The sequence below is a fragment of the Pygocentrus nattereri genome, chromosome 5 (assembly GCF_015220715.1).
Source record: "Pygocentrus nattereri isolate fPygNat1 chromosome 5, fPygNat1.pri, whole genome shotgun sequence".
NCBI lineage: Eukaryota > Metazoa > Chordata > Actinopteri > Characiformes > Serrasalmidae > Pygocentrus > Pygocentrus nattereri.
In genome coordinates, this window is record NC_051215.1 from 4,282,699 (window position 1) to 4,309,752 (window position 27,054).

The 27,054-nt window shown below is 40.6% G+C and overlaps 2 protein-coding genes across 9 annotated transcripts in view; one reads left to right on the forward strand and one right to left on the reverse strand.

Annotated features, from left to right (window-relative positions):
* syne2b (spectrin repeat containing, nuclear envelope 2b) overlaps window positions 1-18,437 on the reverse strand; it is a 218,823-nt gene extending 200,386 nt beyond the window's left edge. For 7 of the 8 annotated variants that reach the window (XM_037538458.1, XM_037538456.1, XM_037538459.1 and 4 more), the window contains exons 1-2: window positions 18,355-18,437; window positions 11,527-11,665 (exon numbers count right to left, since the gene is read on the reverse strand). In XM_037538458.1, coding sequence (XP_037394355.1) covers window positions 11,527-11,611 — 85 coding nt within the window. In that variant the 5' untranslated portion in view covers window positions 11,612-11,665; window positions 18,355-18,437. Of the gene's footprint in view, window positions 1-4,084; window positions 4,166-5,510; window positions 5,559-11,526; window positions 11,666-18,354 lie in introns of those variants that run through there. The other variant, XM_037538452.1, reaches the window with a different exon arrangement.
* A 4,222-nt stretch (window positions 18,438-22,659) lies between these two features.
* On the forward strand, window positions 22,660-25,885 carry gphb5 (glycoprotein hormone subunit beta 5). The gene is made up of 3 exons (XM_017687864.1): window positions 22,660-22,691; window positions 23,762-23,969; window positions 25,694-25,885. The coding sequence occupies exons 1-3, from the start codon at window positions 22,660-22,662 to the stop codon at window positions 25,883-25,885; spliced, it is 432 nt and encodes a 143-aa protein (XP_017543353.1).
* Window positions 25,886-27,054: the final 1,169 nt, after the last annotated feature.

The following is a 27,054-nucleotide window of genomic DNA, read 5'->3' on the forward strand; positions in this document are numbered from 1 at the left end:
TGGCATCAGGGCTTCCCCGAGAGGATCTGGTGAGGGTGAGTTGACAAGGGCAAATTAAGGATCCTAGTAAGATAGGAATGACCTCGTAGCGACATGCTATTAGCATGCTAAATGCTTTGCAGTGGATGTAAAAAAAAATAATGTCACCAGCACTTTCTTGGCACTGGATCTTCGAGTCAAGGAGGGTGTCATGAGCTATCCTCCTCACCTTTTAAGACTCTGTTGACCTACGCAATGGACAGAAGCATCAAGGCTTTTAAAAGCCTTGGCTCGGGGTCTGCTAGCTCATGTTAGCCAGCAGGCTCATGTCCAAATGGCTCAGTCATGAGAACATGGACAGAAAGAAGGCACAAAAAATACAGGACACTGCTGCCTCTGTAGAGCTAGACAGACTGTGATGTTCACTGGGATTATTCTATGCCCGTTCATTGCAAATGAAGACAGAACCTCGAGGAAGTGAATATTTCAGTAAGTAGAAATGGTGCAGTAAGTTAAGTTAAGTGATACTTTTTTAATCCCACAATTCCACCGCCGCATTTAACCCATCCGTGAAGTGAAACACCACATACACACTAGTGAATACACACACACTAGGGGGCAGTGAGCACACTTGCCCGGAGTGGTGGGCAGCCCTATCCACGGCGCCCAGGGAGCAATTGGGGGTTAGGTGTCTTGCTCAAGGACACCTCAGTCATGGACTGTCGGTGATGGGGATCGAACCGGCAACCTTCTGGTCACAAGGCCAGCTCCCTAACCTCCAGCCCACAACTGCCCCAAAACTGAAAAAGTGCCCAGACTGAGGTTTGAACCACTGCTGTTACGGTTGACGGTCCACAGTGCTACCGCTGCACCACGTGAGCGAGCTAAACGAAAACGTATCAAGCAGGCATTATGCTGGCCAGCACCATCACAGCACATTTCCACTGGTATAAATGCAAAGGAATTTGATGTAATAGGTCTAATACTGCAGTGATGTCCATAAGTAATTGGACAATACGTTTTGCTGTGTATTTAAGAACGTTAAATTCAAAACCAAAATTGGCTAAAATGCAAATTCATAGCATTGATTTAAAGTATATTCATTTCTACATTGTGGGTGAAGCATCAACAAATCATGATGCATTTTATATGCAATTGCAGGGCCACATGTAATTGGACAACTGGCTGGTCAGTTGTTCTCAGCCAGCTGTGCATCGCTGCATCATTAGTTCGTACAGCAGAGCTAACGAAACGTCTAGAGTTGATTCTAAACGCGATGTGGTATTTGCATCTGGAGTCGACTGCTGTTATATTGCAACATGAAAATGAAAGAAATGTTATTGCCTGCATGACTTTAGAACAGTGGTCTTCAAACTGGTCCTCTGAGCAAAATTATGGACCATCTAGAGAGCCAGTTTAACCCCTTCGTTGGTCAGGGCTTAGCAGTAGGCCCAATTTTTAATTACATACTTCTACCTAAGAATAGTTCAACCACTGAAGTCACACACTTTTACACGCACTTAATAAATCCACAGAAAATCAGGTTTTGTCAGTAATCTGATCAGCGTGTTTACATGTACTTGAGTAATCAGATAATGGTAAACTCCAGGTCTACATGAGTCAGACAGTAATCAGATTTCTGCTTTGCCACCAGCCAATAAACTCACTCAGCTTCAGGCCACAGCTTTTTATAAAACATTGTGCCACTTTACCTGAAACTATGAGCATGCACCATTTAGAAGATGAAGAACATATAATTACTTAATTTTGTCAAGCATGTATTTGGTTTAGGGCGTCGCTCCTATAGTGTTTTGCTGCAAGTCGCAGCAACGCTGCTCACTTATTTCTGGTACCTCGGCCTATTTGCACATGCACAGACTGAGAAATGTGAAAGAAATCAGAGTAAGAGTTCACAAGCACTGAGAAATCTGACTGCTGAGCTAAAATCCGGCTATTTGTCTGATTTCTTAGTCAGGTGCTGTTTACATGACCTTTTAAATAATCGGATAACTGCAGAAATGCTATTCTGATCGGGTTGTTAAGGGAATGTAAACACACTGACTGTAGTGACTGAAACTAAGCCTTGGTATGTAATGAGGCAAAAAGTGTCTAAAACAAGAAGGAACTGAGGTGCAGAGCAGAACATCATCAGTGGAGACAACCAGCATTTGGTGGTCTGGTGAGTCCAAGTAATCATGGATTTGCAGCTAAACGTCTAGATTGTTCCTCATTCTGCACACATTTAAGGGCACAAAGGTGGTTTAAGGTGGATTCTGTGTCATGAATCTGATGTAGACTTTTTCTTAAGGCCTTTCTCAAGAACACAATCAAGAAGGAACGTAGGAAGATATTGGTCTCACTCTCTTAGGGTGGGTAAGGTGATCCTTCCATCTCCATTACTCAGCAACATGGTTCACTTGCTAGCTGTTCAACTGCATAAGCTGCCATTTGAAAAGGTGCAGTGGAGCTTCACGAGCATCCTAGAAAGCACATTCTAGCCAGCTTGGTAGCATCGTGTGATAGAGGGAGGCCCAGCTAGTGGGTGGGAATTAGTCACAACTAATTTTAGTGAAAAGATTAGGTAGAAAAACAATAAAAATAAATAAATAAATAATAAAAATTAACACTAATAAAATATAATAAGGTAAATTTGTAAGCCAAGAGTTGGTCATCCTCTGGTCCTGCATCAGTGGTGACAGGATTCTGCCCACAGGACGCTGTTAGCCGGATATTTTTGGTTGGTGGACTATTCTCAGTCCAGCAGTGACACTGAGGTGTTTAAAACATCCAGCAGCACTGCTGTGTCTGATCCGCTCGTAAAAAGGGGCTAACAAAGTATCAGAGAAACTGATGGACTACAGTCTGTAACTGTAAAACTACAAAGTGCACCTATAATCATATTAATCAAATCAAATTTATTTATTTGATATAAAACCCCCAGGTGAGCAAGCCAGGGGCGACGGTGGCAAGGAGAACCTCCCTCAGAGCTGAGGAAGGAACCTTGGGAGGAACCAAGGCTCACAAGGGGGGACCCATCCTCCTCTGGTCAGACTACCTACAGAGTTATACTACTAAGATTAATAGCAGTAGTATTAGTAGTAGTAATAGCTAGGAAACCATGAGAAACGTCAATGTAGGGTGGGCAGCTAGCCCAAGGCAAGTGGCGGTAGCTGGGGCGTGGACAGCTGGACTGAAGTGGGTCAATGTAATTCATTAATATAATCAATTAATAAAAATAAAATTGGATAAGGATTCATATTTATTGTGTAATGAGCAAAAAAATAATAACTTGGCTTACAACACTGATAAGATTTAGAAGTGTGTTTGGATTTGTTTGTAGGGAATTACCTTGCCAGCCTGTAGCATGCAATCTCAGCCTATTCACACTGTTGGATATAAAGATTCTGTTCCCTCAAAGGTACAGCAATGGTTTTAAGGTCCAGTTGTGAACCTTAAAATAGTTTCTCCAGGTGAAAAATTTGTATATGTACCTTTTCATAACTGAATGTTTTAAAACAGAGCAGTAAAATAAGAGCCTGGAGGCGAGGCGGGGTGTGTGGAGTCAGCTTAGAAATGATCATTTCAGTGGTTTAACGGTTGGGAGCGAGGAGGCGGACGCAGGTAAGTGACTTTTATTGTGGTCCAAAATCAGATGACCAACACAGAGAGATCTAAACATCTCAGACATGACACACAAACCAGAATCAAACAAGCACAAAATCAAGCATCCAAACATTACAAACAACAAAGAGCAGCGACAACTGGTGGCAAACACAGGGCTTAAATAATCACAGGGTAAATGAGGGACAGGCGGGAACACAGGTGGAAACAATCAGGGGCGGAGTCACTAAACAAGGGGGCTGGACTACAAAACCAAAACAACACAAACACATGGACAGGACTGGGAGGAGCCAATCGTGACAAGTGGATTATGGTTCAGTTATGTTCCCTGACTAAAGGTACTGAGATGAACCCTTGAGGGTCCAACACTAGTGACTGTCCACTACCTCTATTTCTGAGAGTGTAGAATCCCCGGTTTTTACCTCTGGTCCATGACATGTTACAGTAAGTGCCATTCGACATCAGTGCTGAACGTCTGCCTCACCTCTGGTTAAGGCCCTCTGCACTGGAAGTCCTCTAGTCTGCCGTTCAAACCCCATCATGCAGCGTGGCTTCTTTTTGGCCTCTTTAAGGAGAGATTTTGAGCAATAAAGCAAACCAGGTAGCACTTAACTTACACTGCCAAAAGTCAAAAGTTTGGGGACACGCTGCCTTACTGTTTTTACTTAAATGTTTAGTTCATTTTAAGTCAAGTAAGAAGAAAATAGCATTTAACCCTTGTGTGGTGTTGATATGAATACAGCCATAACAATTTATGTAAAAATACCAGATGTTTAAAATATCACAAGTGTCCAGCGTACGGTTCTCCTTTAGCAGCTGTAGCCAGTCAGCAGCCTGTACATGTTGTCTGCCCTCACAGACACACACATATACAAACACACTAACAGCAGGCCATGTAGGAGCAGAACAAAGTGAAGGACACAACACCTCCTCCACCCAGCCCAACACCACATGTGCCTACCTATTGACATTCCCCACCTTCCTCCCCACCACCACCACCAGTTGGGTGCCTGTCTGGTTGTCCGGGGTTAGGCTCCACCAATGCCGTCTCCATCCGGCAGGATCAGCGAGGGTCTCGGCGCTCTAAGACCTAGACCGAGGACCGGCCTACGCCAAAGACTCTTTCATTTCTACTGAATTTTTATATTTCAACTTGTGAAAATTCCAGTGAGGTTATAAAAAGTTGTCCTTTATTCTTGCCTTTTGAGTCTTTCAGGCAGAGCATGGGTCTCACAGGCCCCAACACCACACAATGGTTAAAATAGCATACAGAAGCTCTTTTGGCCCAAAGCTGGTTTAAATACATGAGTGCTGATGAGTGCTGACATCAAAACAAGAGGATAAAATATCTGGCCTTTGGCGTTAATGAACAGCTTTCTGTTTAACTCTTTAAAGCTGATGCGGAAAATTGACTAAATACTTTTATTTGCTGTTTATATCCACTTCAATTTTCCTCTGTTGTTATTGTATTTATTTGACATGCAAATAAGATGATCTAACTGAACTGAGAGTTTACACATTTTGATTAAGTTTGTGTTAAAAACTTCCTTTTAACCAAGAAAACCTATGAATATGAATATAATCCATAACCCAGTCATTTAATAGTTACTCTGACGAAGCAAATCAGCAACACGTTTCCATAGTGATGTGTATGTGTGCACACGCTCACAATGTGGACATGCATGATTACCACCGAGTCTGGAGGCAGGTTTATATCGGTTATAAGACGCAAATGCAGGGGCTGAAAAGAAGTTTGGGCTGATAAGATTATTATGTTACTGAAAACTGACAAAGAAAACCAGCTGGTTTATTAAAACGTGTCAAAACCGGATTGAAAAGCTATATTTCCCCAATCTTGTGACAGGCAGCGTATAATATTCGGCTGTTTTTGATGAAATCTGCAGACTCACCCATTTGTCCTCTGACTGATTACTGCACCGGTATCCAGTTTAACGTGCCGAGTCCAGGATAAGGTGTAAAATACGAATGTGCAGAAATATGTTAGCAGCCTTCCTCATCTTGTAAACCCTTTCAGGTTACAGTGCAATAAAACCTCCCAAAAAATCTTCACATAAATCCAAAAAACTGCAGTTATGAAGATGATTGCTCAGCAAACATCCAAGATCAACATTAGCAGACGGTTCAAAAAAGTGCAAGTAATGCAAGTTTCAGTTGAGCGCATAGAAACAACCCCACCTTTTACCTGTTCAAGGTAGCACACACACACACACACACACACACACACACACACACACACACACATACGCTAGCAAGTCCGTACAGGTGCAATATTAGTTGTGCAGATCTACCTGGCCCTCAGGGCTTTGTGTTCAAACATTCAATATGTGAGCAGTTTACTGGATTTAGCATTAACATTAGCATTAATTTTAACCCTGTAAAAAGCATTTACATGTCATTTAGTTCACCTACTCAGGGTGGGAGCTCTTTACAGTCCAGTCACGAACAATATCCTTAGTCCCTTCAACTGCAGGAACCTGTGCATTAGTCCTCATCTACAAAACTTACACATTAGTTTCAGAGCAGTTGCTAAATAATTCACAGAAGTTACTGAATAATTTACAGTAGACATAAAGTAATTCACAGATACCAAGTAATTCACGGTAGTTAATGAGTTAATAGTTACTGAATAATTTATAGTATTTGCTGAGTAATCTATATTCGTCACTATATCATTTACAGTAGCTATTGAATCATTTATAGTATTTAGTGAGTAATCTATATTCGTCACTATATCATTTATAATAGTTACTGAGTAATTTGTAGTAGTCACTGAATCATTTTAGTAGATACTGAATTACTTATAATAGTTACGGAACCATTTATAGTAGATACTGAAGTATTTCACAAAGGGTTCTTTAGCGATGGCCTAAAGATCCATGCTTGAATAAGAGATCTGTGAGTGTGAAGAAACTTAAAAGTTTAAAGACTCTTCATTTACTGTAAAGGTTTCACCCCAATAAAGGTTCTATATAGATCTTTTACATTATGCGGAGGTTCTTTAAAAGGGTCTTCACATTCTCACACCTCATTTATAAAAATGGCTCTCCAAAGAACCAGCCATTGCAAGGTTTTTATGGAAGCAAATGGTGTTCTGATTTGCAGAGAACCCTTTCTGACATCTTCATTTTAAAGAGTGTGGTGACTGAAAAATACATTTCGTTTTAGATGAAGGTGATTTTACGGTGGGTAAGACCAGAGGTGGACGAAGTTCACAAACCATGTACTCGAGTTAAAGTAGAGACACCCAAGGTAAAATATTCCTCCAGTAAAAGTAGAAGTTCCTCCCTTTAGACCTCCACTTGAGTAAAAGTACTAAAGTATTTACCTTCAAATGTACTTAAGTATAAAGTAAAAGTACTAAAAGAGTAATTCTGGCTCTGATGTCCTGTTATTATTTTTATAACCAGACTGGCTTCATGAACTCATTTCAGGTGAAAGTCCTCCAGCGTCTCTCTTGGTAAACCAGTCTTTTAATAGAACGTCATTAATTAGTGACGCTGACGTCTATTAAAATGATCAGAAGCACAAAACACTGAAGGTAAACAGTTTCCATCAGGGAGAACCGAGTGGCTCTGAAATCACTTTTTACACACAAGCAAAGTTTCAGTTTCAGATTTATTTACAACTTAGTTCCAAGTTTAAGTTGAATAAAAACTGGCTTTAAACTCAGGATCACAGATGAGCTCCTTTACTATGTTGATCTGTAGGCGTCTGTTCATAAACATAAACCAGCCCAAACTCATTTACTATAAAATGAAATGGTGTTTGTAGAAATTCAGAAAAAAGCCGCGTCAGTCTCGACTGCATATGTGGACATATTTCTATATTGTGCTCTATTTACACAAAGTTAGGTTAGTTCATCATTTATGTTGAACAGACTCTCCCAAAGTTTTACGCTGCTGCGCTGACGTTGAACCGCGTACTGCACTGGGTCGGTCTGACCAACAGGTCAAAACCAGCTCTAAACAAAGTGACCGCTGGGCCCTGATTGGTGCTCTGGCTTTGCGCTTCTTTTGTTTTGACATGTTACGTTTTTATACACTCAGAAACCAAAAGGAACGACAGATTTCTCAAAATGTAGGAGGAAAAAGTCGGATATTAGACTCTGAAATGTAGTGGAGTGAAAGGAAAAAGTCCAGAATGGAGAAACTTCAGTACAGATACACCAAAAATACTAAAGTACAGAAACTAATTACATTTACTCAGTTACTCAGTTACTGTCCACCACTGGGTAAGACCTAAAACACTACCATTTAGAATGAAGTAAGTGTCGGTGAGGAATAATCAGCTGTTTGATGGGTTATTATATGTGAAAGCTTGTAAATATTCTTTTTCTCCTCCTCTCACGGAGGACGCAGATGATTACACACAAACCCCGGCGTTTTGGCCGCTCTGGTTAGAGCAAGCCTTCACCTGTACTCCAAGCCCATAATCTGAGCAATAAAGCAAAGCAACAAGCTGATACAACCCAGTAGATTCAGAGAGTCAGAGAATCTACTGAACCCAGTAGATTCAGAGAGTCAGAGAATCTACTGAACCCAGTAGATTCAGAGAGAACGAGCACAGCTTTAGAGGACACTTTGATTCAGGAATGCTCAACTATTGGTCACCTCAATATGGTCATTTTCATTTTGAGAAAACTTAGAGATACTCTTAGAGGTAAAGTACATCCAAAAGCCCAAAAGTACTCAGACTACGGAGCACTGCTGAGGACATCCCATATAAATAAAGATGATGCACGGCAATGAGATCCTAATGCATGGTCATGACTTAGTAAGGCATAGGAATGACATAATTAAGTCATGGCCACCACTTAATAAGGCATGGAATTGACTTACTACACCTTGCTAAGTCCAAGACATGCTTTAAGATCTCATTCTCACGCCTCTCTAAGTTGCGGCCACACATTAGGATCTCATTCCCACATCTTACTAAGTCGTGGCCACACATTAGGATCTCATTCCCACACCTTACTAAATTATGGTCACACATTAGGATCTCGTTACCACTCATTACTAAGTCAGGGCCATGCATTAGGATCTCATTCCCACACCTTACTAAGTCATGGCCACACAATAGGATCTTGTTCCCACACCTTACTAAGTTGCGGCCACACATTAGTACGCCTTACTAAGTCATGGCCACACATTAGGATCTCATTCACATGCCTTACTAAGTCATGGCCATGCTCTAGGATCTCATTCCCACAACTTACTAAGTCATAGCCACACATTAGGATCTCATTCTCACACCGTACTAAGTCGTGAACCACGCATAAGGGACTTGTTTCCCGTGCCTTACAAAGTTCTAGATATTGCAATAGATACTAATTTGCAGTAGTAACTTACTAACTAATGTACAGTAGATACTGAGTAATAAATATTAGTGACTGAATTCATAGCAGAATTATTTATAGAAGATAATGAAAAATTAGTCACAGTTACCGAAGGATTTATAGGAAAAAGGGAGGATAGGCACAAAGGTTCTTTGAAGAGATGCCATAGAAGAATCACTTTTGATTCCCTAAAGAACACTGGGCCTCATTCACGAGTGTGTTCATACATTTGTTCAAGTTCTTGAGAAAGGTTCTAAGAAACAGTCCACACCAGATTCATGACGAGTTCTTAAAGCGCAGAACCGTCTCATCTTTGTGTTCTCAGGTTCTGTTCTTTAATCAACATAGAACGCAGAAGTGAATTTTTGCACAGCAGTGAAAACTGAGTGTGAGAATGAATCAACAAACTGGTCGTGAAATTTAGTTGTGTAATTTGTTTATTTAAACCGAGGAGAGAGACAAACAGAGCAGGCGGTGTTGATAGCAGACCTGCCTTAGCTTGATTAAACGCTCCGATACTGAACCGCCTCAAGGCTGAGAGAAACTGGAGAATCGTTTACGTCTGCGTGTTAAAGAACGATTCAAAATATGAAGCTGCAATGCCACATTTTTGAAGAGAATGTGTGTGTGTGTGTGTGTGTGTGTGTGTGTGAGTGTGTGTGCGTGCAAGTGTGTGTGTGTGTGTGTGCGGGTGTGTGAGTAGGTGTGTGTGTGTGTGTGCGTGTGTGCGAGTGTGTGTGTGTGTGTGTTGAATGTGTGTGTGTGTGTGTCTGTGTGAGTGTATTTGTGTGTGTCTGTGTGTGTGTGTGTGTGTTTATATATGTCTGTGTGTGTGTGTGTGTGTGTGTGTGTGTGTGCGAGTGTATGTGTGTGTGTGTGTGTTGAATGTGTGTTAGTGTGTGTGTCTCTGTGATGGTGTGTGTGTGTATGTGCGAGTGTGTGTGTGTGTGTGTGTGTTGAATGTGTGTGTGTGTGTCTGTGTGAGTGTATTTGTGTGTGTGTGTGTGTGTGTGTGTGTGTGTGTGAGTGTATGTGTGTGTGTGTGTGTGTGTTGAATGTGTGTGAGTGTATGTGTCTGTGTGTGTGTGTGTGTGTGCGAGTGTATGTGTGTGTGTGTGTGTGTTGAATGTGTGTGAGTGTGTGTGTCTCTGTGATGGTGTGTGTGTGTGTGTGAGCTCCATTACACAAGAAAGGAAAGTAATGAAGACTGTTAAAGGTTTTTATGCTCACACTGATAAAGTACTGCAGCCCTTATTGAAGCTGTCTGGTGCACACATTCAGACAAGGAGCAGCCTGACGTACCACAACTACACAAAACCTACACAAAGTCCCCCAAACACACAGTCTGACAGCCTGAGATATGAGCGTGTGTGTCTGACTGATGACTCATCATTCCAGCGATTAGCCTGATTGCAGTTTCCCATCAAGTGAATACAGTTACAGAAACAAGCAACACGAGACGAAGAATTCATTAATACTGCTGTCATTTACGATGAACCGAATGCTACAGAAGTGCATATTTAAATATGACTACCACAATTTGGCATGACACGCCAAATCTGATGCTAAACAGACTCCAACCACAGCTACTGTGCACAAGACGTAAACACCAAACTCAGTCAGCAGGGTGCTGAATCAATCAATAAATGAATCAATGGAGGAATCAATAAATGAATCAATGGATGATCAGTAAATGAATCAATGGATGATCAATAAATGAATCAATGGATGAATCAGTAAATGAGTCAATGGATGAATCAATAGATGTTAGCTAGCTAGGTAGCTCATTTCATTATTTTCCTAGTAATAGAAATGAGTGTAGTGTAAATATGGAAATGGATGTAGTGTAACAACGGAAACGAGTGTAATGTAGCCATAAAACCAGGTGTAGTGTAACAACGGAAACAAGATTCAGTGAAATGTAACCATGCAAACAGGAGTAGCCTTACCATGGAACTGCGTATATCATAACCAAGGAATGCAGCATAACGTATCCTCGTTTCTACACTCACTGTCCACTTTATCAGCTCCTCTTACTGTACAGCTGCACTCTGTAGTTCTACAGTTACAGACTGTAGTCCATCTGTTTCTCTGATACTCTGTTACCCTGTTCTTCAGTGGTCAGGACCCCCATGGACCCTCACAGAGCAGGTACTATTTGGGTGGTGGATCATTCTCAGCACTGCAGTAACACTGATGTGGTGATGGTGTGTTAGTGTGTGTTGCGCTGGTCTGAGTGGACAGTGAGTGTAGTAACGGTGTAGGTGTAGAGTAAAAGTGCAGACTAACTATAGAAATGTATGTAGCATAACAATGGAACCGCATGTATTGTAATCAATGTAGTGTAATGTGGCCATTGAAATCAGGTGCAATGTATCTTGGAAATAGGCGGATTATAGCCACAGAGGTGGGTGTGGTGTAGCAATAGAAATTGGTGTAGCACAACCCTGGAAATATTCAGGGGGTGGGATGGGGAGACAAACACTGGATCCTCATCCGCAGTGGACATTCTGAATGAACGTATATCTTACAGGTAATGCACTGATGACCAGTCATCTTCATAAACTGACCTTGAAGAAGGATGTGGACGTTGTCGATGTCTAGTGGCAGGGATCCACCCTCCACCAGGGGGTCAGACGTCCTCTCTGATGCCATGGTGACCCCAAAGTGACAAAGCAGTTGAGAAGGCTTCTAAAACATTGTGTCAATCTAAGGAGACAAAGAGAAGAATTTGATCAACAGTGAAGTTTTTCAGAGTCATTCAAATGAATGAATCACGTCTAAAATAATGGTGTTAGTCTGTACAGAGAAAACCCAGTCTGAAGAGTAGAAGATAGAGGTATTACCCACTACACTATACCAGCCACAATCTAGGACCACGTATGAAAGTGGTTCAGGTCGGATTTGGAAAGATCAGATTTGTGTCTACACAGCCCTGAAAATCTGATCTGAGTCACATTAGGACAAAAAATCTGATCTGTGCCACTTCAGCCTGGTTATGTGAACATAGCCTTTGACTGTAATGATTGACTAAAACTCTGAGCAAGTTCAAAATAAATTAATAAATAAATCAGCATGACTGGTCACAAAGAAAAACAGCAATGCTTTGTTTTGGATGCTGGTATGTTGGTCGACCATCATGATCATGCTGGGTGACCAGCTAAACCAACACCAGACCAGCATAAAGCCACCTCGACTGGATTAGATCATCAGGTTTTACTCTAATAAACAATTCCAAATTGTTTTGCTTGCCAAAATACTTTTAGCCCACAGGGCCTAGAAGCGCCCACTCTGAGGTCTGAGGTTTCCAGAGGTTGAGAGTGGACCACCAACCCAAAATATCCAGCCAAGAGCCGCTCTGAGGCCAGAAACTGACCTAATTGAAGGGCTAGAGGATGGCAAATACAAACTGTGCATCAACAGATACACAGACACTTACTGTACGCCAGCAAGGTGGAGCTGCAAGAGAGGGGTTTCTGATAAAGTGGCCACTGAGTTTATGATTGAGGCGCCTTTGTTGTTCCCTTAAAAGAGAAAACGTGACACTCAAACAAACTCTGTATAGTCTGAGGTAAATATAGGCCTCCATAAAGAACAGACTGTTAGCACCAAGCATGTGAATTTAGACACGCTGTATGAAATGAAGACACTGCGTGCCTCTGATTATATAGACAGTCAGGCAGGCACAGTCAGCAACAGCGCCCTCTATCAGAACTGCAGCAAAATGTTAGGAAGAAAATAACCTGAATATCACCCTGAGAATGACTTTGCTGTGGAAATGAAACTGCTGGTTACTTCCTTTGAGTTTTTTCCCAGGCAAAAGTACATTTGATCACTAACGTAACTCATTTTGTCTCCCAAATTGTAAGTTTACACTGTTAAAGAAGAAAAAAAAGTCCACTGATTATGAAATATGTAAACTGTAAAGGCCAGCTTGAGTTTTTTTTTTAAATCTTGTAAATGTAAAATGTAATCCAGAAAACATAACAGGGGAACTGGAGAAAATAATGTGGAAAACTAGTGAAAATGACTTTATTGTGATTTTAATAAACCAATTTGTTATTTGCAACAGAAAGTCAAAGGAGTGGTAACTTTAATGAATGAGTAAAAAAAAGAAAAAAATTAACCAAAATTCATTCAAAAACTGGCATAATGATTAGGACCTGTGATGATTAGGACCTGTGATGATTAGGACCTGTGATGATTAGGACCTGTCAGTCATTCGAGGACATTGAATTTTGTGGAACGTATTGTAGCCTAAATACAGTAATAATCTTAGTAAGTTTGTTTTATGTAAACTTTTATCCTGAATTAAATTTCTGTGCATCATTAGTACAAATGTATAAATGTACTATAACCCTGATCTACTCAGAGAAGCACATCACCGCTGTGCAATGAAAACCATGCATCTCCATTTTTGTTGGTTTTGAGTTTTCTACATCATTTAAAAAAACCAGCTGTCCTTTACATTGTGTAACCGTTTCATGATGAATGGATCAATAGAAACGCTCTGAAATCACTTAGAACCAAATCTCTTTACGTTGACTTACACTGAAAGGTAAGAGTGTGTTTTTCCCTCTCCTGTAAAGTTCATATTTTGGAGATACTTGTTTTTCTTTGGACAGCGATGATACGCTAGAGGAATGTATCACAATGGCATAGCATCATATTACTAAGGCCTAACTTAGCAGCGACTGTGGAAATAAAGACTTACACACAAATCTGAGCGCGGGCAGCAGAACATGAGGGATAAATGAGTAAGTAAAGTGAACAGGTGAGGCCAGCATGTTGGCCATGCTTGAAAAGACATGAATGGAAAAAGGCCAGAGGAAAATATTTTTATTTGTGTGCTGGAAGCCCAGCAATGGCTGCTGGAAAGAGCGAGCGCATTTGTGCATGCAGTCTCAAACGAGGTGACCACACAAGCAGCTCTGGCATCTAACACATCCAGCACACATTAGAGCCGTCGCACAGTAACCTGGCTAAGCTAAACAGACACAGTCATATGCACAGTCATACACTGTTAAAGGTACCATGCAGGTACCGGCTTCGTTCATCAAAGTACAAACAATGGAAACGTTCCCTCAAAGGTACAACAGAGGTTTTAGGGTCCAATTGTGTACCTTAAATAAGTTTTCCGCAGTGGAAAAGTGGACATTTATATCTTCTTATAAACTCATTTTCTAAAACAGAACCATTTAATAAAAAGAGGCGGGGCGTGTGGAGGCAGTCCAGCTTAGAGCAGATCATTTCAGTGGATTATGGTTCAGTTATGTTCCCTGACTAAAGGTACTGAGATGCACCCCTGAGGGTCCCACCACAGTGACAATGAGGGCACTGCCCCAGTGACAGTGTCGTACCTTTATTTCTGAGAGTGTAAGCTAAACACATAGCAACTCATTTGTTGGGGGGAAAAAATCTACATTTCTCAATATTCATCTATTTGCTAAAACATTTGTTTAGATATTTCTTTACTGGAGACATTGGGACCCTATAAAGAGCTAAAGGTTTGTGGCACTGAGGAAACAAAACCCTCAAAAACATGCAGAACCTAACCTGGTTAAGCTAAAACCAGAGAGCTTGTGGAGATGAGAATTACTGCTCTGCAGTGCCTTCTGGGTTTTCTCAGACACTAGGGGGCGCTCCCGAGCGAGTCCAAAATGAATGGGTTGACGTGGAGCATTTGAGCAACATCAGTTTATAAATGCTTAAATATTTTTAATGTAAAAGAAAGGAATCATTTCTGAACAGCGTAAAACATTTTAACACCGCTGTTATATTCTTAAGAGCTTTTAAACTCGAGCTATAGGAGTTTAAAACGGCGCCTTATGTAGGGCCATGACGTCAGTGAGCCGAACAGCCAATGAGCTGCTCCGCTCGCCCATCAATCATCACGCTCTAGCAGTAAAGTCCCGCCTCCTGCTGCCCAGAACCCATTTGCTGTAGTAAAAAGGAAACATACAGGTGAGATTTCTTTGTTTTTATAGTGAAATCCATCCTTCTACTCTCTAAAATCAAAGGAAAGTTCTGGGCAGGCGATTAGAAACTATTTTAACTTCATTTTTAACCGTTGAGCTCCATTCACTCCCATTCATTGAGGACTCACTCGTGGGCTCCCTCTGCTGTTCAGCGGGCCTGTTTTTGATATAATAGGGGGAATAGGAAGCGGCCAGACTCCTCGGCCAGACTCCTCGGCCAAACCAGCTCTGCTACAACCTTTTTGCTAACATATCTACTTAAGCTAGCTGTGGTTAAATATGGCTAATCCACTATCTTGCAATTCTGTGTTATAGCTCTCATTGGTTCTTCAAGGGTTCTTTAGTAAAGAAAATGGTTCTATGTAGAACCACAAACACTCAAAGAACCCTTTGCATGATCAAAGGGTTCTTAGCTTCGTGAAAGGGTTCTTCAGTTTGATGGAGAATGTGTTGTGTTGTGTATGGTTCTATACAGCACCAAAAAGGTTTCTACTATTATTATGATGTCAAGCTCGTAACAACAGAAGAACCCTTTTTGGTGCTACATAGAAAGCATTTCAAAAGGTTCTATGTAGATCCATCTCTAACACGTTCTCCATCAATCTGAAGAACCCTTTCACTATGCTTAGAATCTCTTAATCATGCAAAGAGTTCTTTGAGTGATCATGGATCTATACAGAACCACTTTCCTTACTAAAGAAAGGACACATCTGACCGACAGCCGGTTTGGTCCGACTCTGAAGATGAGACAACACTAAATTCCCAAATGGTCAGTTGGTCTGTGTGGAGCTGGAGAACAACCTGCCGGCTGAGCAGCGAGTGGGCGGAGCTCGTTACTCTGACGTAGCAGCGAGCTGCTCGTTAAGGAGCTCTAATTAGGAGGAAGGAACTGAACATTAAAACACATTAAACGCCGCGTTCACGGCCAGTTTATTCATTTCTTACTGTATTTATTTAACTGCTGTATTAAAGCAGTAGAGACACTCGAGGAGGGAGTTATCACCAATAATATCACGGCTGAGATGATCTACAGCCACCAGATCACAGCCGGGATGGTATCTTGTCTTCTATTGCCTAAGTAAACCATTTTGTGCAGTGTGAGTTTGGACGGGAGCTACAAGGCTGAAAGGCTGTCCTGCTGAAATTCCATAGAGTAGCTACAAGAACTGGATTAACTTGCCTCAAATCATGAAGAGCTGTAACAGAAGCTCAAATACACTTATTTATGGTTTCTGACACTGTATGACAAACTGTAATCAAAGTTCAGGCTTCAAGGCGGCTGCTGCTGTTACGGTTAGCTTGGGCTTCAATCCGTGTTTATAGGAAAGTGTCACAGCGTAAGAAAACCACATAAGCCTGTCTCAAGTAGATTTGGGAGGAAATGAATCAATCCTTCAGGCCTAATTTCATTTATGTTGTGTTGGTTCAGCTGCTTTATTGTTCCTAACGTCACTCAATTTGGAGCTTTAGCATTTTGCTGCTACTGGAACAAAAACTTGTATCTCCAAAATGATTATTTTACAGGAGAAGGAAAAACCTACATTACTTTCAATGTCAGTCAATGGAACCCGACTGTTTTAAAAGGTAATTCTGGACCATATCTTTTGGTCCTTTTATCAATTTATATACAGTCTAAAGAGCGACAGACATTAACAAGACATGTCAAAAGCAGAAAAAGGGCAAAAAAAACGGAGATACAAGTTTTTGTTCCAACAGCTGTTTACTTTCAACCAAAGGGATCCAAAAACAGATTAATAGAGCCTAACAAACAGTTCCTTTAATCATATTTTGCTGCTGTCGGAACAAAACCTTGTATCTCTATTTTTGCCACTTTTTAGGTTTTGACGTAATTTGAAAATGCCTGTTGTCCTTTACATTGTGTATAAATTACCCAATGAATGGACAAGAAGAACTGACCCAACAGGACTTGGAAAAAATTCTGGTTCCATTGACTTACAATAAAAGTAAAGTGTGTTTTTTCCTTCTCCTGTAAAGTCACTATTTTGGAGATACGAGGTTTTGTTCCGACAGCAATGATATGCCGGACTTACCAAGACATTCCACTGCAGTTCTAAACGGGAGCTCATTACTGGAGGAGATTTTGGACCTGATATTTTTTCTCAGGCTGGTTTTTAGCGTTTACTTTTACATCTACCTGAGTCATTATTTCCCTGATCTGCTGGGACGTGATTGGCCTGTAGAGACTTTGCTGACTATATTCACTCCTCAGTTCACCTCTGAGATCAAATCTTGGAATCATTCTCAATCTGAAGACTGATACGTCTAATGCAGAGCCAGAAACACCTGACACTCTGCGCCAGTCCAGAAAAAACCACACGCCCTCTGACACTCTGACACGTCCCCACACCCAAAATAGAGCAGCAGCAGAGACAGCAGGCACGTGATATTAAGTCAAAGGATAAGTCACAAAGAACAAACAATACAGCTCTGTGAAAGACGCTACAGCCAACCAGCACAAATCCATCACGTTTGCTTCAAAAACGCTCTGGTCCAGCTTTTACTTGATCGTATTGACCGATTCTGGACTGGCCATCAGACTCAGCTCTTTGTAAAAGTAACCTTCAACCTTGCTCAGCTTTCATCATTTCCAAAACAGTTGCTCATACGCATTATTACAGCACCACGAAATGAAAAGGCAAAGAACCAAGAGCAGCTTCATTCAGGCAGTGAGGGCGTAAATACAGATGTTACAATTAAAAATAATATTTATTCACGCCGAACAGACCAGAATGCATTCTGTGTATAACATCAACACAATACACATCTAGAAAATACGTTGATCTAAATCCAAATAAATCTGATAAATATTATATATACATACATAATACAAACATAAATTACAAATACAAATAATAAAACAACCAAAAGGAAAAAATGCTACAAATCTTATTTAGAACTAGAAGTAATTCTAGTTCTAGAAAGAAGTAATTAAACAAAATAATGAATAATTAAATGGTAATGCATAGTAAAAGACTGTCACACCAATAAAATAAATAAATACAGAGAAATAATACATAATGCTAATGTTATTTACATTATTTAGTTAGTTAGTAAGTCATTTAATCATTTTTTCTCATCATTTGTTAAAAAACTTCAGGGCGATTTCTTTTTCTGTTATTTTTCCCCAATGTAATAAAGTTAAATCTCACCTGGCCCAATAAAGGTTCTAACTAAAAAACTATGAGCTAACAAAGTTAAAGTTGCGCAGAATAAACTATACAAACCTAAGACTTTTTTGTCAGGCCTTAATGTCAAATGACTGAATATGAACCTATTGAGTGTAACTCAGATCAGCCGTGTAGAGCTGTGAGGAACCGGTCCACATATTCTGAATTATCTCACACATTAGTTCGCACAAAGGGTCTTTTAACCCCCAGTCACACAAGATGGGCTACTCACATGTTGAGAAAAGTTGGGAACGCACAGCCTGTAGAGTCTCTAGTTTCTCAATGCGTGTTGAATGTGGCATCAACGGGACAAACCACAAGCATGGATTGGCACAGAGTTGATTTAGACTTGAGTTGAGGGGGCTGTGGTGGTGTGGATGATGGACCCTCCCACTGGGGGCTCTAAATATAACATCCACTCTGCCTGTATTTGGCACCCTGCCTGCATGCTGGGCCAGGACGTTTTTTCACAAGTAAGTCAAGCTCTGACATTCTAATAGCGAAGACTTCGCTGTTAAACAGCTTCCTCAGACCAGTCCATATCACTCACACTGACTGTGTGTAAGTGGGGTCATCTAGACTAGATTAAGGACTTCCATTCCTGCGTAACATAACAGGGTCATTCTACAGAAACGTCCACTTTTCTGTCCATCCATAGGAGTCAATGGTGTTACCGAGCCTCACTGGTGTTACACATAAGAAAGGAAACACCGGAGACATCGAACCACACGCTGTCAATCAGGGAACATCCACTAAAATTGGTCATTTAATCCATTTGTGTCCTAATTTTTCACAACGACCTCAGAATAAAGTCGGTCACACCAGTGACTTCAGCTAAAAGCTTCATGTGAGATCATGAGCTGAATGAGAAAATCTCTGACGACTGAGAGACACAGTGGACCCACCGTGTGCTTTTCTTCATAGATCCTCAGAAAACAGGTAAAGGAAGTCGAGTGATGTCATCGGTGTGACTTTTATTTCAAAATAAGAGATTTTTTGTTACACGGTGGCACCAGTGACACGACCCCTGGGGACCACAAGTTTCATCAGATATTTTATAATATTTATTGGGCATTTGTTCCTTTATGTCATTTAATTCATATTTTTCATAGTCATGTGTAGATTATTGCAGTTAAAATTGCAGAAAAAATATGATCTCAGCCTTCACACACGACTGTGAGGATGAGCTCTTCTGTGGTGCTTGGAGTTCTAGATAATTGCTGAATTGAGGCTCAAGAAGATTGTAACCCTAACTTGTTTTTAAGCGTAATATATCTGGAAACCCTAGGGACACAAAAATGGGCGTTTCTGTGGAATGACCCATCTATAAAAATGGACGAAGGCTAAAAGGAGCAGCCTGAATTTTACCTGCATTTTTGTTCAGATTTATGGAAAACTTTCTATTATAGAGCATCAGAAACCACAAAAGAGATTACTGAAGAGCTAGAAGTGGGCTAAGAACCAGATGTGGGCTAAGAACCAGATGTGGGCTAAGAACCAGATGTGGGCTAAGCGTCTACTACTTAAATTATGAAGCAAACTTCTTGGCAGACTGACTACGTTTGGGGTAAAGGGTGAAATGTGTTGGCTTTAGAGAAGCCGGGCAGACGAGCTGTAGGACCAGGACTAGGAGTCAGACTCATGACCACTAGAGGTCACTATATTATCATGATAGGCCTAATCACTGTTTACCTCAGATAATAGGACCCCTTCAAACTATTAAAACAAAACAAAATGTCAAAAAAAAATGACAGTGCAAAGAAATGTTTGGCTTCATCTAACTAAAACTAACTAAAACTAACTAAAAACAGACACATTTAGCTAAAAGCTGCACATGCCACAAATATTTATGACTTCTAAATCACTGAAAGAATAGATTTATGTTCTTATTTTAAGCAGAAACATTTATTTTCATTGTCTTTTTGGACTCAAGTTCTGTTGCAAGAAGATGTCTTGAAATACACACGTTAGTAGGAGTCATCTTTTAGTGGTAGTCAGTGGTGCAACAGGAAACTTGCCTGCCATAAAAAAAAGGTTTAAATAATAAAAACAGTGTAATGTGCTTGTTTACTCCATACTGCCTTATACATGATGTATAAATTATGCCGCTCCACCCACAAGCATCTAATATAAACTGCCATGTAGTCTAATTTTGCATATAACATGAGTGAATTCGTGAATTAAAAAAATTTAATAATTATAGAATTTATATTAGAATATTATAATTATAATGAAATCATTTAAAAAATGACTATATTATGTTTGATAATGGTTACCATGGACGAGACGCCTTATGAAAAATAAAGGGATTAATGTTGCTGTGTATGTAGCGTTGAGGGAAGCTGGTGAGATACAGTATTGAGCAAAAGTCAGAGACCACCCTTCATTCCTTTAATTCCCATTCAAAACAGCAAGTAATGTACAAGTTAGTCATATTTCAAAAGTTATTTATGAGTCAATAGAAGATAATGTACTCACATGAGGAAGGAGTTTAAAAACTGTTCAAAAGCTACAGAGAAAGTGTGTCTCCTAACAACCACCTGGAAGTCCTGGTCGACCCCAAAACTGCCCCCCATCAGATAAACAGCACTTAAAGCTTTCATCTCTGAGAGAGAGGAGAACATCAAGCTGCTTCAGATCTGAAAACGTCCACAGGTGTTTCTGTCCATCCTTCCACTGTGAGAAGACCACTCAGCGCTGTGGGTCTGAAAGGACGTGTAGCTGATCAAGAAGAACCTCGCTGAGAAAAGGAGGCATCTGAGGTATGGAGTGAGGTTGATTGGACTGATGAGTGATGAATACATTTATATTTATGATTAGAACAGAAAATTCAACCAACTTCTGGGAACTTTGGAGAAAATCCCTGCAGATTTCTTTGAAAAACAGAAAGCGAGTGTCCTGAAAAGAATAAAAGCTGCTATGAAGTCACAAAACAGTTACAAAGATAAATGATGGGCATATGAAATACTGAAAAAAGTGATATTATATTTAGTCATTGAGGCTACTGTGTAATTTGCTGTTAAATATACGAGTCATTCTCTATTCGGGGGGAAAACCGTGTCACAAAGGCTGCATGGCTTAAAAAGACGCTTTAAATATGAGGCACAGCTTCGAAAGTCGCTGTGTGCATTTACGCATTGACCTAAGATTAAATACCATTTTTCCTTTATGATTCTCTGACTTTTCTTTCTTTATCCTGCTTCATAGCCGCTCTGCATCTGTAAAACAGCTCGTCATATAACAGATTTTGAACATTTGAGAAACAAATAATCTTAATATGTTTTTAATCTAAAGCAATATTTCTAAGAGGTGTAACTTGGGAATTGGTGTAAAACAGATTCACGTTTACTTTTTATCTCACATTTAAAAATGTGTATTTTATTTTTAAAAAGTCATTGTCAGAGATTTTGGTTACTGCTGTTATCAGGACTCTTATATTCCATTTTAACACAGTATTTTCAGCTCTGTTAAACTGCTTCTTTGGGTCGAGGCTCATCAGAGAGGAAGCATCTCAAGGCATGAGAAGGCGAGTCACTCTCGCTCACTATGTTTCATTCATTTATTGAGAATTTTGTTTGTCGGGCAGCTCATAACTTCTATGTGTCACTGCTGTTTGTGCTTTAATAACATTTTTCAAAATAATGTCATGTACATCATTTTTATTACTGAGTTTAAACAGTTGCACAAGGTCACCTGACCAACCAACGAGTCAGCCAGTTTACTGAATCCTCAGTTTTAACTGGAATGTCACTGGAGTCGCCGTCACTGGTGTTACACCATATTCATACACCAGTGACTGCACAATATGCTCGGAATTAAGCTTCTTTCTGCATATATGATAATGGGAGATGTTGATGTTTTGGGTTGAAAGAAAAATGTATCCACCTGAATTCCCACTCCGAATGGAAAATGACCCAAATACACTTTCTTGATGATGAAAAACAAACTTGTATTGTCCGTTTTGGCGGAAATTAAACAAAAGAAAAGGTGGCTTCTGACTTTTGCGCAGCAGGGTACGCTGTTAAGTAGCTATATCGTCATACGGGAAAACAATTGCATTAATGTCTATGTAAGGGGCCCAGTAAGACAGCCACAGGCCCCAGGGCGATTGCCCCCCAACTGGTAGTGGTAATAAATAAATGGAATGACGGCCTGTTTCCCGCAGCTATAGAGCTAATGTGTCAAACAAAAACAGTGCATGTCTGCTGTTCACCGAGTCTGACTTTAATAAATCCTCCAGATAACTCCAGAGAGCACTTTGAGTGACAGGCGGCTTATTTCAGCAGGGTTTGAAATCAACTGGATATATTTAAAGCCTTCAGGCCCCTCAGGCAGATCAACAATGGTAATAAACTTGCACTTCTGCTACCAAATGACTCTCAACCACACAATCACACAGTCATGCGCCGTCTGTCTGATAATGAGGATGAATGCGTGGATGGACGGATGGATGGATTTGAGGGATAAGGGAACGTGCCTTACTTTTCCATGTGGCTAAATCAGAACAAAAAGCCTGTGTTTCCTGCTCATTAGGCTAATGGAAGGGACAGGGCTGGACCTGAACACCTGGTGAGACGGCGGAGAGACAGACGCCAGCAATGCTTGTTAATGGCGCCTGAGAAAATGGAGTTAAACTGGTAGAGGCAGCTCTCCGTCTCCTTTTGGATCCGAATAGTAGGGTTCTTTATATAAATAGCGGTGCGGAGAAGTTCCTGCCGTAGTCACAGGAGCCCACAGCCACTCAACGAAGGTTTTTTAGGATCTCCAGCCGGACGTATGCTCAGTCATGTACTAAGTCAGATGCTACAGACCTGAAGAAGAAAATTTATTGATAATTAGAAGAAAAAGAAAACAAGTGCAGCAACTGATCTTTTCTGCAAGTTCCTGCTTGGATCCATCAATGGCCTTCTGGAGGTTTCGAGCACCATGGTAAGGTCTGATCTTCTAACGGTACGGTTCATACCTTCAAACATCATTTTTACTCTGGAGAAATATCTTTATTTATACACTGGCCACTTTATCGGAAACCCCTTTATTGCAGCTCCACAGTGCTGGTGTACAGTAAGAGACTGTAGCTCATCTGTTGATGCAGTTTGTGTTAGGCTTTATTTATCCCTTTATCAGTGGTCAGTTTTTGACCACTGAGCTGCTCTAGGTTGAACATTTTTGAGTGGTGGGCCCAGCAGTGACAGCACCAAGCTTTCCATCCACATATTTTTATGTGTGTTGCAACATATAAAGTAAGCTTTCAACCTTTAAGGACCTGCTGTTGTAAATGAGATGTTAATTTATGTAGAACTTTACTCAAAGGTCCTTTACATCTTTAAAGTAAAGGTTTCTACATGGTTCTTGGCCTGGACATATTGTTCTAGACACAGAACCATAGCCCTATGTGGAGGTGCTAGCTGTTCTACAGTCTATTCTTTACAAGGTTCTTCAGGGAACCAAAAGTGGCTCTTCTATGCAATGCTCCAAACAATTCTTTTAGGCATATTTATCCTTAATCCTGTAGCATAACATGATAGTTTTGTTTCTATCATCTGGATTATGACAGCCAAGCGGTGGAAAGACATACAGAGCACAGCTTAAGGGCTCGGAGTGAACTGATATCATGACCTCTGTGTGTGTGGTTGTTTCAGTTTGTCTCCACTCACGCTGTGCTGTGTGGGGTTGTCTGTCTGGCTGTGTGGTGGTCATGGTGGTGGTCCGAGTGAAGCACCTGCGGGGAACCTGCAGAGTTTTGTCGGCTGTGCTGTGAGGGAGTTCACCTTCCTGGCTCGAAAGCCCGGCTGCGGAGGCCTGCAGATCACCACGGATGCCTGCTGGGGGCGCTGTGAGACCTGGGAGGTGAGGCGCTGCGGTGTTCTTCACCACCTGGCACACACACAGATGGCACACAGGCAGGTGGCACAAACACAGGTGGGGCAGTTGCAGCTGTTATTGCAACATATATAGATAGACAGACAGACAGCTAGATAGATAGATAGATAGATAGATAGACAGACAGACAGACAGACAGACAGACAGACAGCTAGATAGATAGATAGATAGATAGATAGACAGACAGACAGACAGACAGACAGACAGCTAGATAGATAGATAGATAGATAGATAGACAGACAGACAGACAGACAGACAGACAGACAGACAGACAGCTAGATAGATAGATAGATAGATAGACAGACAGACAGACAGACAGATAGACAGACAGATAGACAGATAGATAGATAGATAGATAGATAGATAGATAGATAGATAGATAGATAGATAGATAGATAGATAGATATTCAGCTGTAATTTAGCTGTGGAGACAATCACACAAACTGCTTCTGAAAAGCTGAATATGAAATATAAGACAAGTAAGTTTTAACACTGTATAACTGCTGCGTCAGCATTTGAGTGAATTATTGATGGTGCTCATGTTACTGTAACGCACTTTTATAAAGCTGTGAGCTGAGCACTTACTTTGACCCAAATAATCATTCAGTATAACGCCCATCTGTGTTTGTGGCTTATATGAGTGTAAATCATTAAAGTTTTATTATGGGTGGGTAATAAAATGTCAATAATTGATGAAGGCATTGCGTTGGCCCTCATAAAGATGTGGTGGGAAAGATGCTGTGAGAACAATCTAGGAATGATTTTTCAATTATGGTGGCCACTTTATCGGAAACCCCTAGCTTGTAGCTTCACTTTGCTGGTGTACAGTTAGAGACTGTAGCTCATCTGTCGATGCGCAGTTTGTGTTCCTCTAGGGTTTCAACAGTGGTCGGTTTTTGACCACAGAGTTGCTCATCTGGATATTTTTGGATGCTGGTCCACGCTCAACCACAGCCCATCCTCTACCACTGCTCATGTCAGTGTCACTGCTGTGCTGAGAATGAACCACCACCCAAATAATGACTGGATAACAGCAGCTCTCTGGTCAGAAACTGACCAGTGTGAGTGGGCTGGAGGGGGGCTGATAAACTGTGGGTAACAGATGGACTACAGTCTATAATTGTCCACAAATAGTGGATCTATAAGGTAGGTGGGGCTCATAAAGTGGTCAGTGAGGGCAGTGATACACATCCAAAAGTTTGCAGGCGCCTGAAATTCTTCTGAAATGAAGGGTGTTAATAGTGAGTTTGTGATGCAGTAACAGCCTCTACTCTTCTGGTAAAGCTTTACACTAGATGTTGAACATTGCTGTGAGGATTTGATTGAGCATTATTGAGGTCAGACACTGATGTTGGATGGTCAGTTCAGGATCACTCCAACTCATCCCAAAGGTATTGAATAGAGCTCCCTCACTCCAGAGAACACAGTTCCACTGCTTCACAGCCCAATGCTGGGGGGCTTTATACCCTCTAGCCCATGCTTTGCATTGGATATAATGACATTAGGCTCATATGCAAGTGCTCCAAAGTGTACCATCCTGTTGGTCAGTGATTTTCTATTGAGATTATCCAAACTGTGTCCACAGTGTCAGCAACAGGTGCAGTTTACAGTAGCCGAATTCACCCATTAGTATCCTGGACATATAACATATAAACCACTGAACAGTTTATGTTATTGTCCATTTCCAATAGAAGCCTGTTCTGGACCCGCCCTTCATTGAGTCCTACCAGAGAGTGTGCACATACAACCAGACACAGTTCGTGACCGTCCAGCTGCCCAACTGCACGGCCGGCATGGATCCCCACTACACATACCCAGTGGCCCTGAGATGCGACTGTGGAGTTTGTATGACCAGCACTACTGAGTGTATCACCTCCGTCTGAGAGCGGCGGCGCATAGTCACGTCCAGACTGACCTGTTTAGTGCTTGTATGTAGACACTGAGTGATAATTCAGCGGAAAATCAAATTTCATATCATTTTCCTGAACTTAAAATGTAGTCGAGATATTGTTGGTACCCAAAGTTTGCTTCTTTGGATTTGCACTGAAGTTGCAAAGCTACTTATGTAGCTTAATACCAAACCAATTCATATATAATACTGCAAAAACAGCGTCTTGTCAAATGAAATCATCTTAAATCTAGTCTATAAAGGTAGTATTTCTCATTTTGTGAATGGTGTGCGCTTATTTTAAGACGATCTAATCCCAATTTAGACACGATTTACTTGTTTTAGGTCATCTTATCAAGTAAAAAGATCTCACTGTACTGGTTTCACGCCCTTTTCTTCAAACGAGCAGAATTATCTGCCAATACAGTGAAATAATTTTACTAAATAAAATGACTTAAAACAAGTAAAGAATGACTACAAATAAGGTAAATCATCTTAACCCTTAAAGGCCCAAGCATTGATAACAAAACCATAATGCTTTAATGGATGTAAGGAAAAAGCCAAGCATGGGTTTAAAGGTTAGAATTCATGGTCATTCATTCTTCTTATGAAGTTAAAATCCATCTATCCATCCAAAAATCCAATCAATTTATAATGAAGTAAACTGGGTCAATAATGCTGAAAGTGGTGGTTGCGTTTTTTCGACATTCACCAAACAATGTCTCAAACTTGTATCTGTACACCTTTTATTTCTTTGTCGTCATGTTTTAGGACTAAACATGTTAGGAATGAGGAGAAAACTATGAAAATGATTGATTTTGATGTGCTAATACATTCAAAACATAACTTTTGTTCCCACCACAATTCTGCAGTTCAGCACTGAGAGCGTTGTAATTTCCCAAAACAGGGAAAACGTTCTGACAATATAATAAGAGACTTACATGAGATAAAATGACTTAAAACCAGCAGAAATGTCAAGAAATAAGTTCAATAATCTTATTTTACTCTTACAACAATCTCATAATGAGGAATATTAGATGTATTGGCTAGATTTAAGACGTTTTCTCTTGCTAAGATATCATTTTTTTATCAAATTTGGATAAATGTCTATGTAGCTTTATGTCTTGAAGAGCTTATCGCTGCTGTCGGAAGAAACCTCGTATC

Excerpts from the sequence above, each read along its gene's own strand:
- gphb5 (XM_017687864.1), top strand. The coding sequence starts at position 22,660 with ATGGAAGGGACAGGGCTGGACCTGAACACCTG. Across the intron at positions 22,692-23,761 it reads GGGCTGGACCTGAACACCTG|TTTGTCTCCACTCACGCTGT; the intron begins GTGAGACGGCGG and ends TGGTTGTTTCAG. Across the intron at positions 23,970-25,693 it reads GGCGCTGTGAGACCTGGGAG|AAGCCTGTTCTGGACCCGCC; the intron begins GTGAGGCGCTGC and ends CATTTCCAATAG.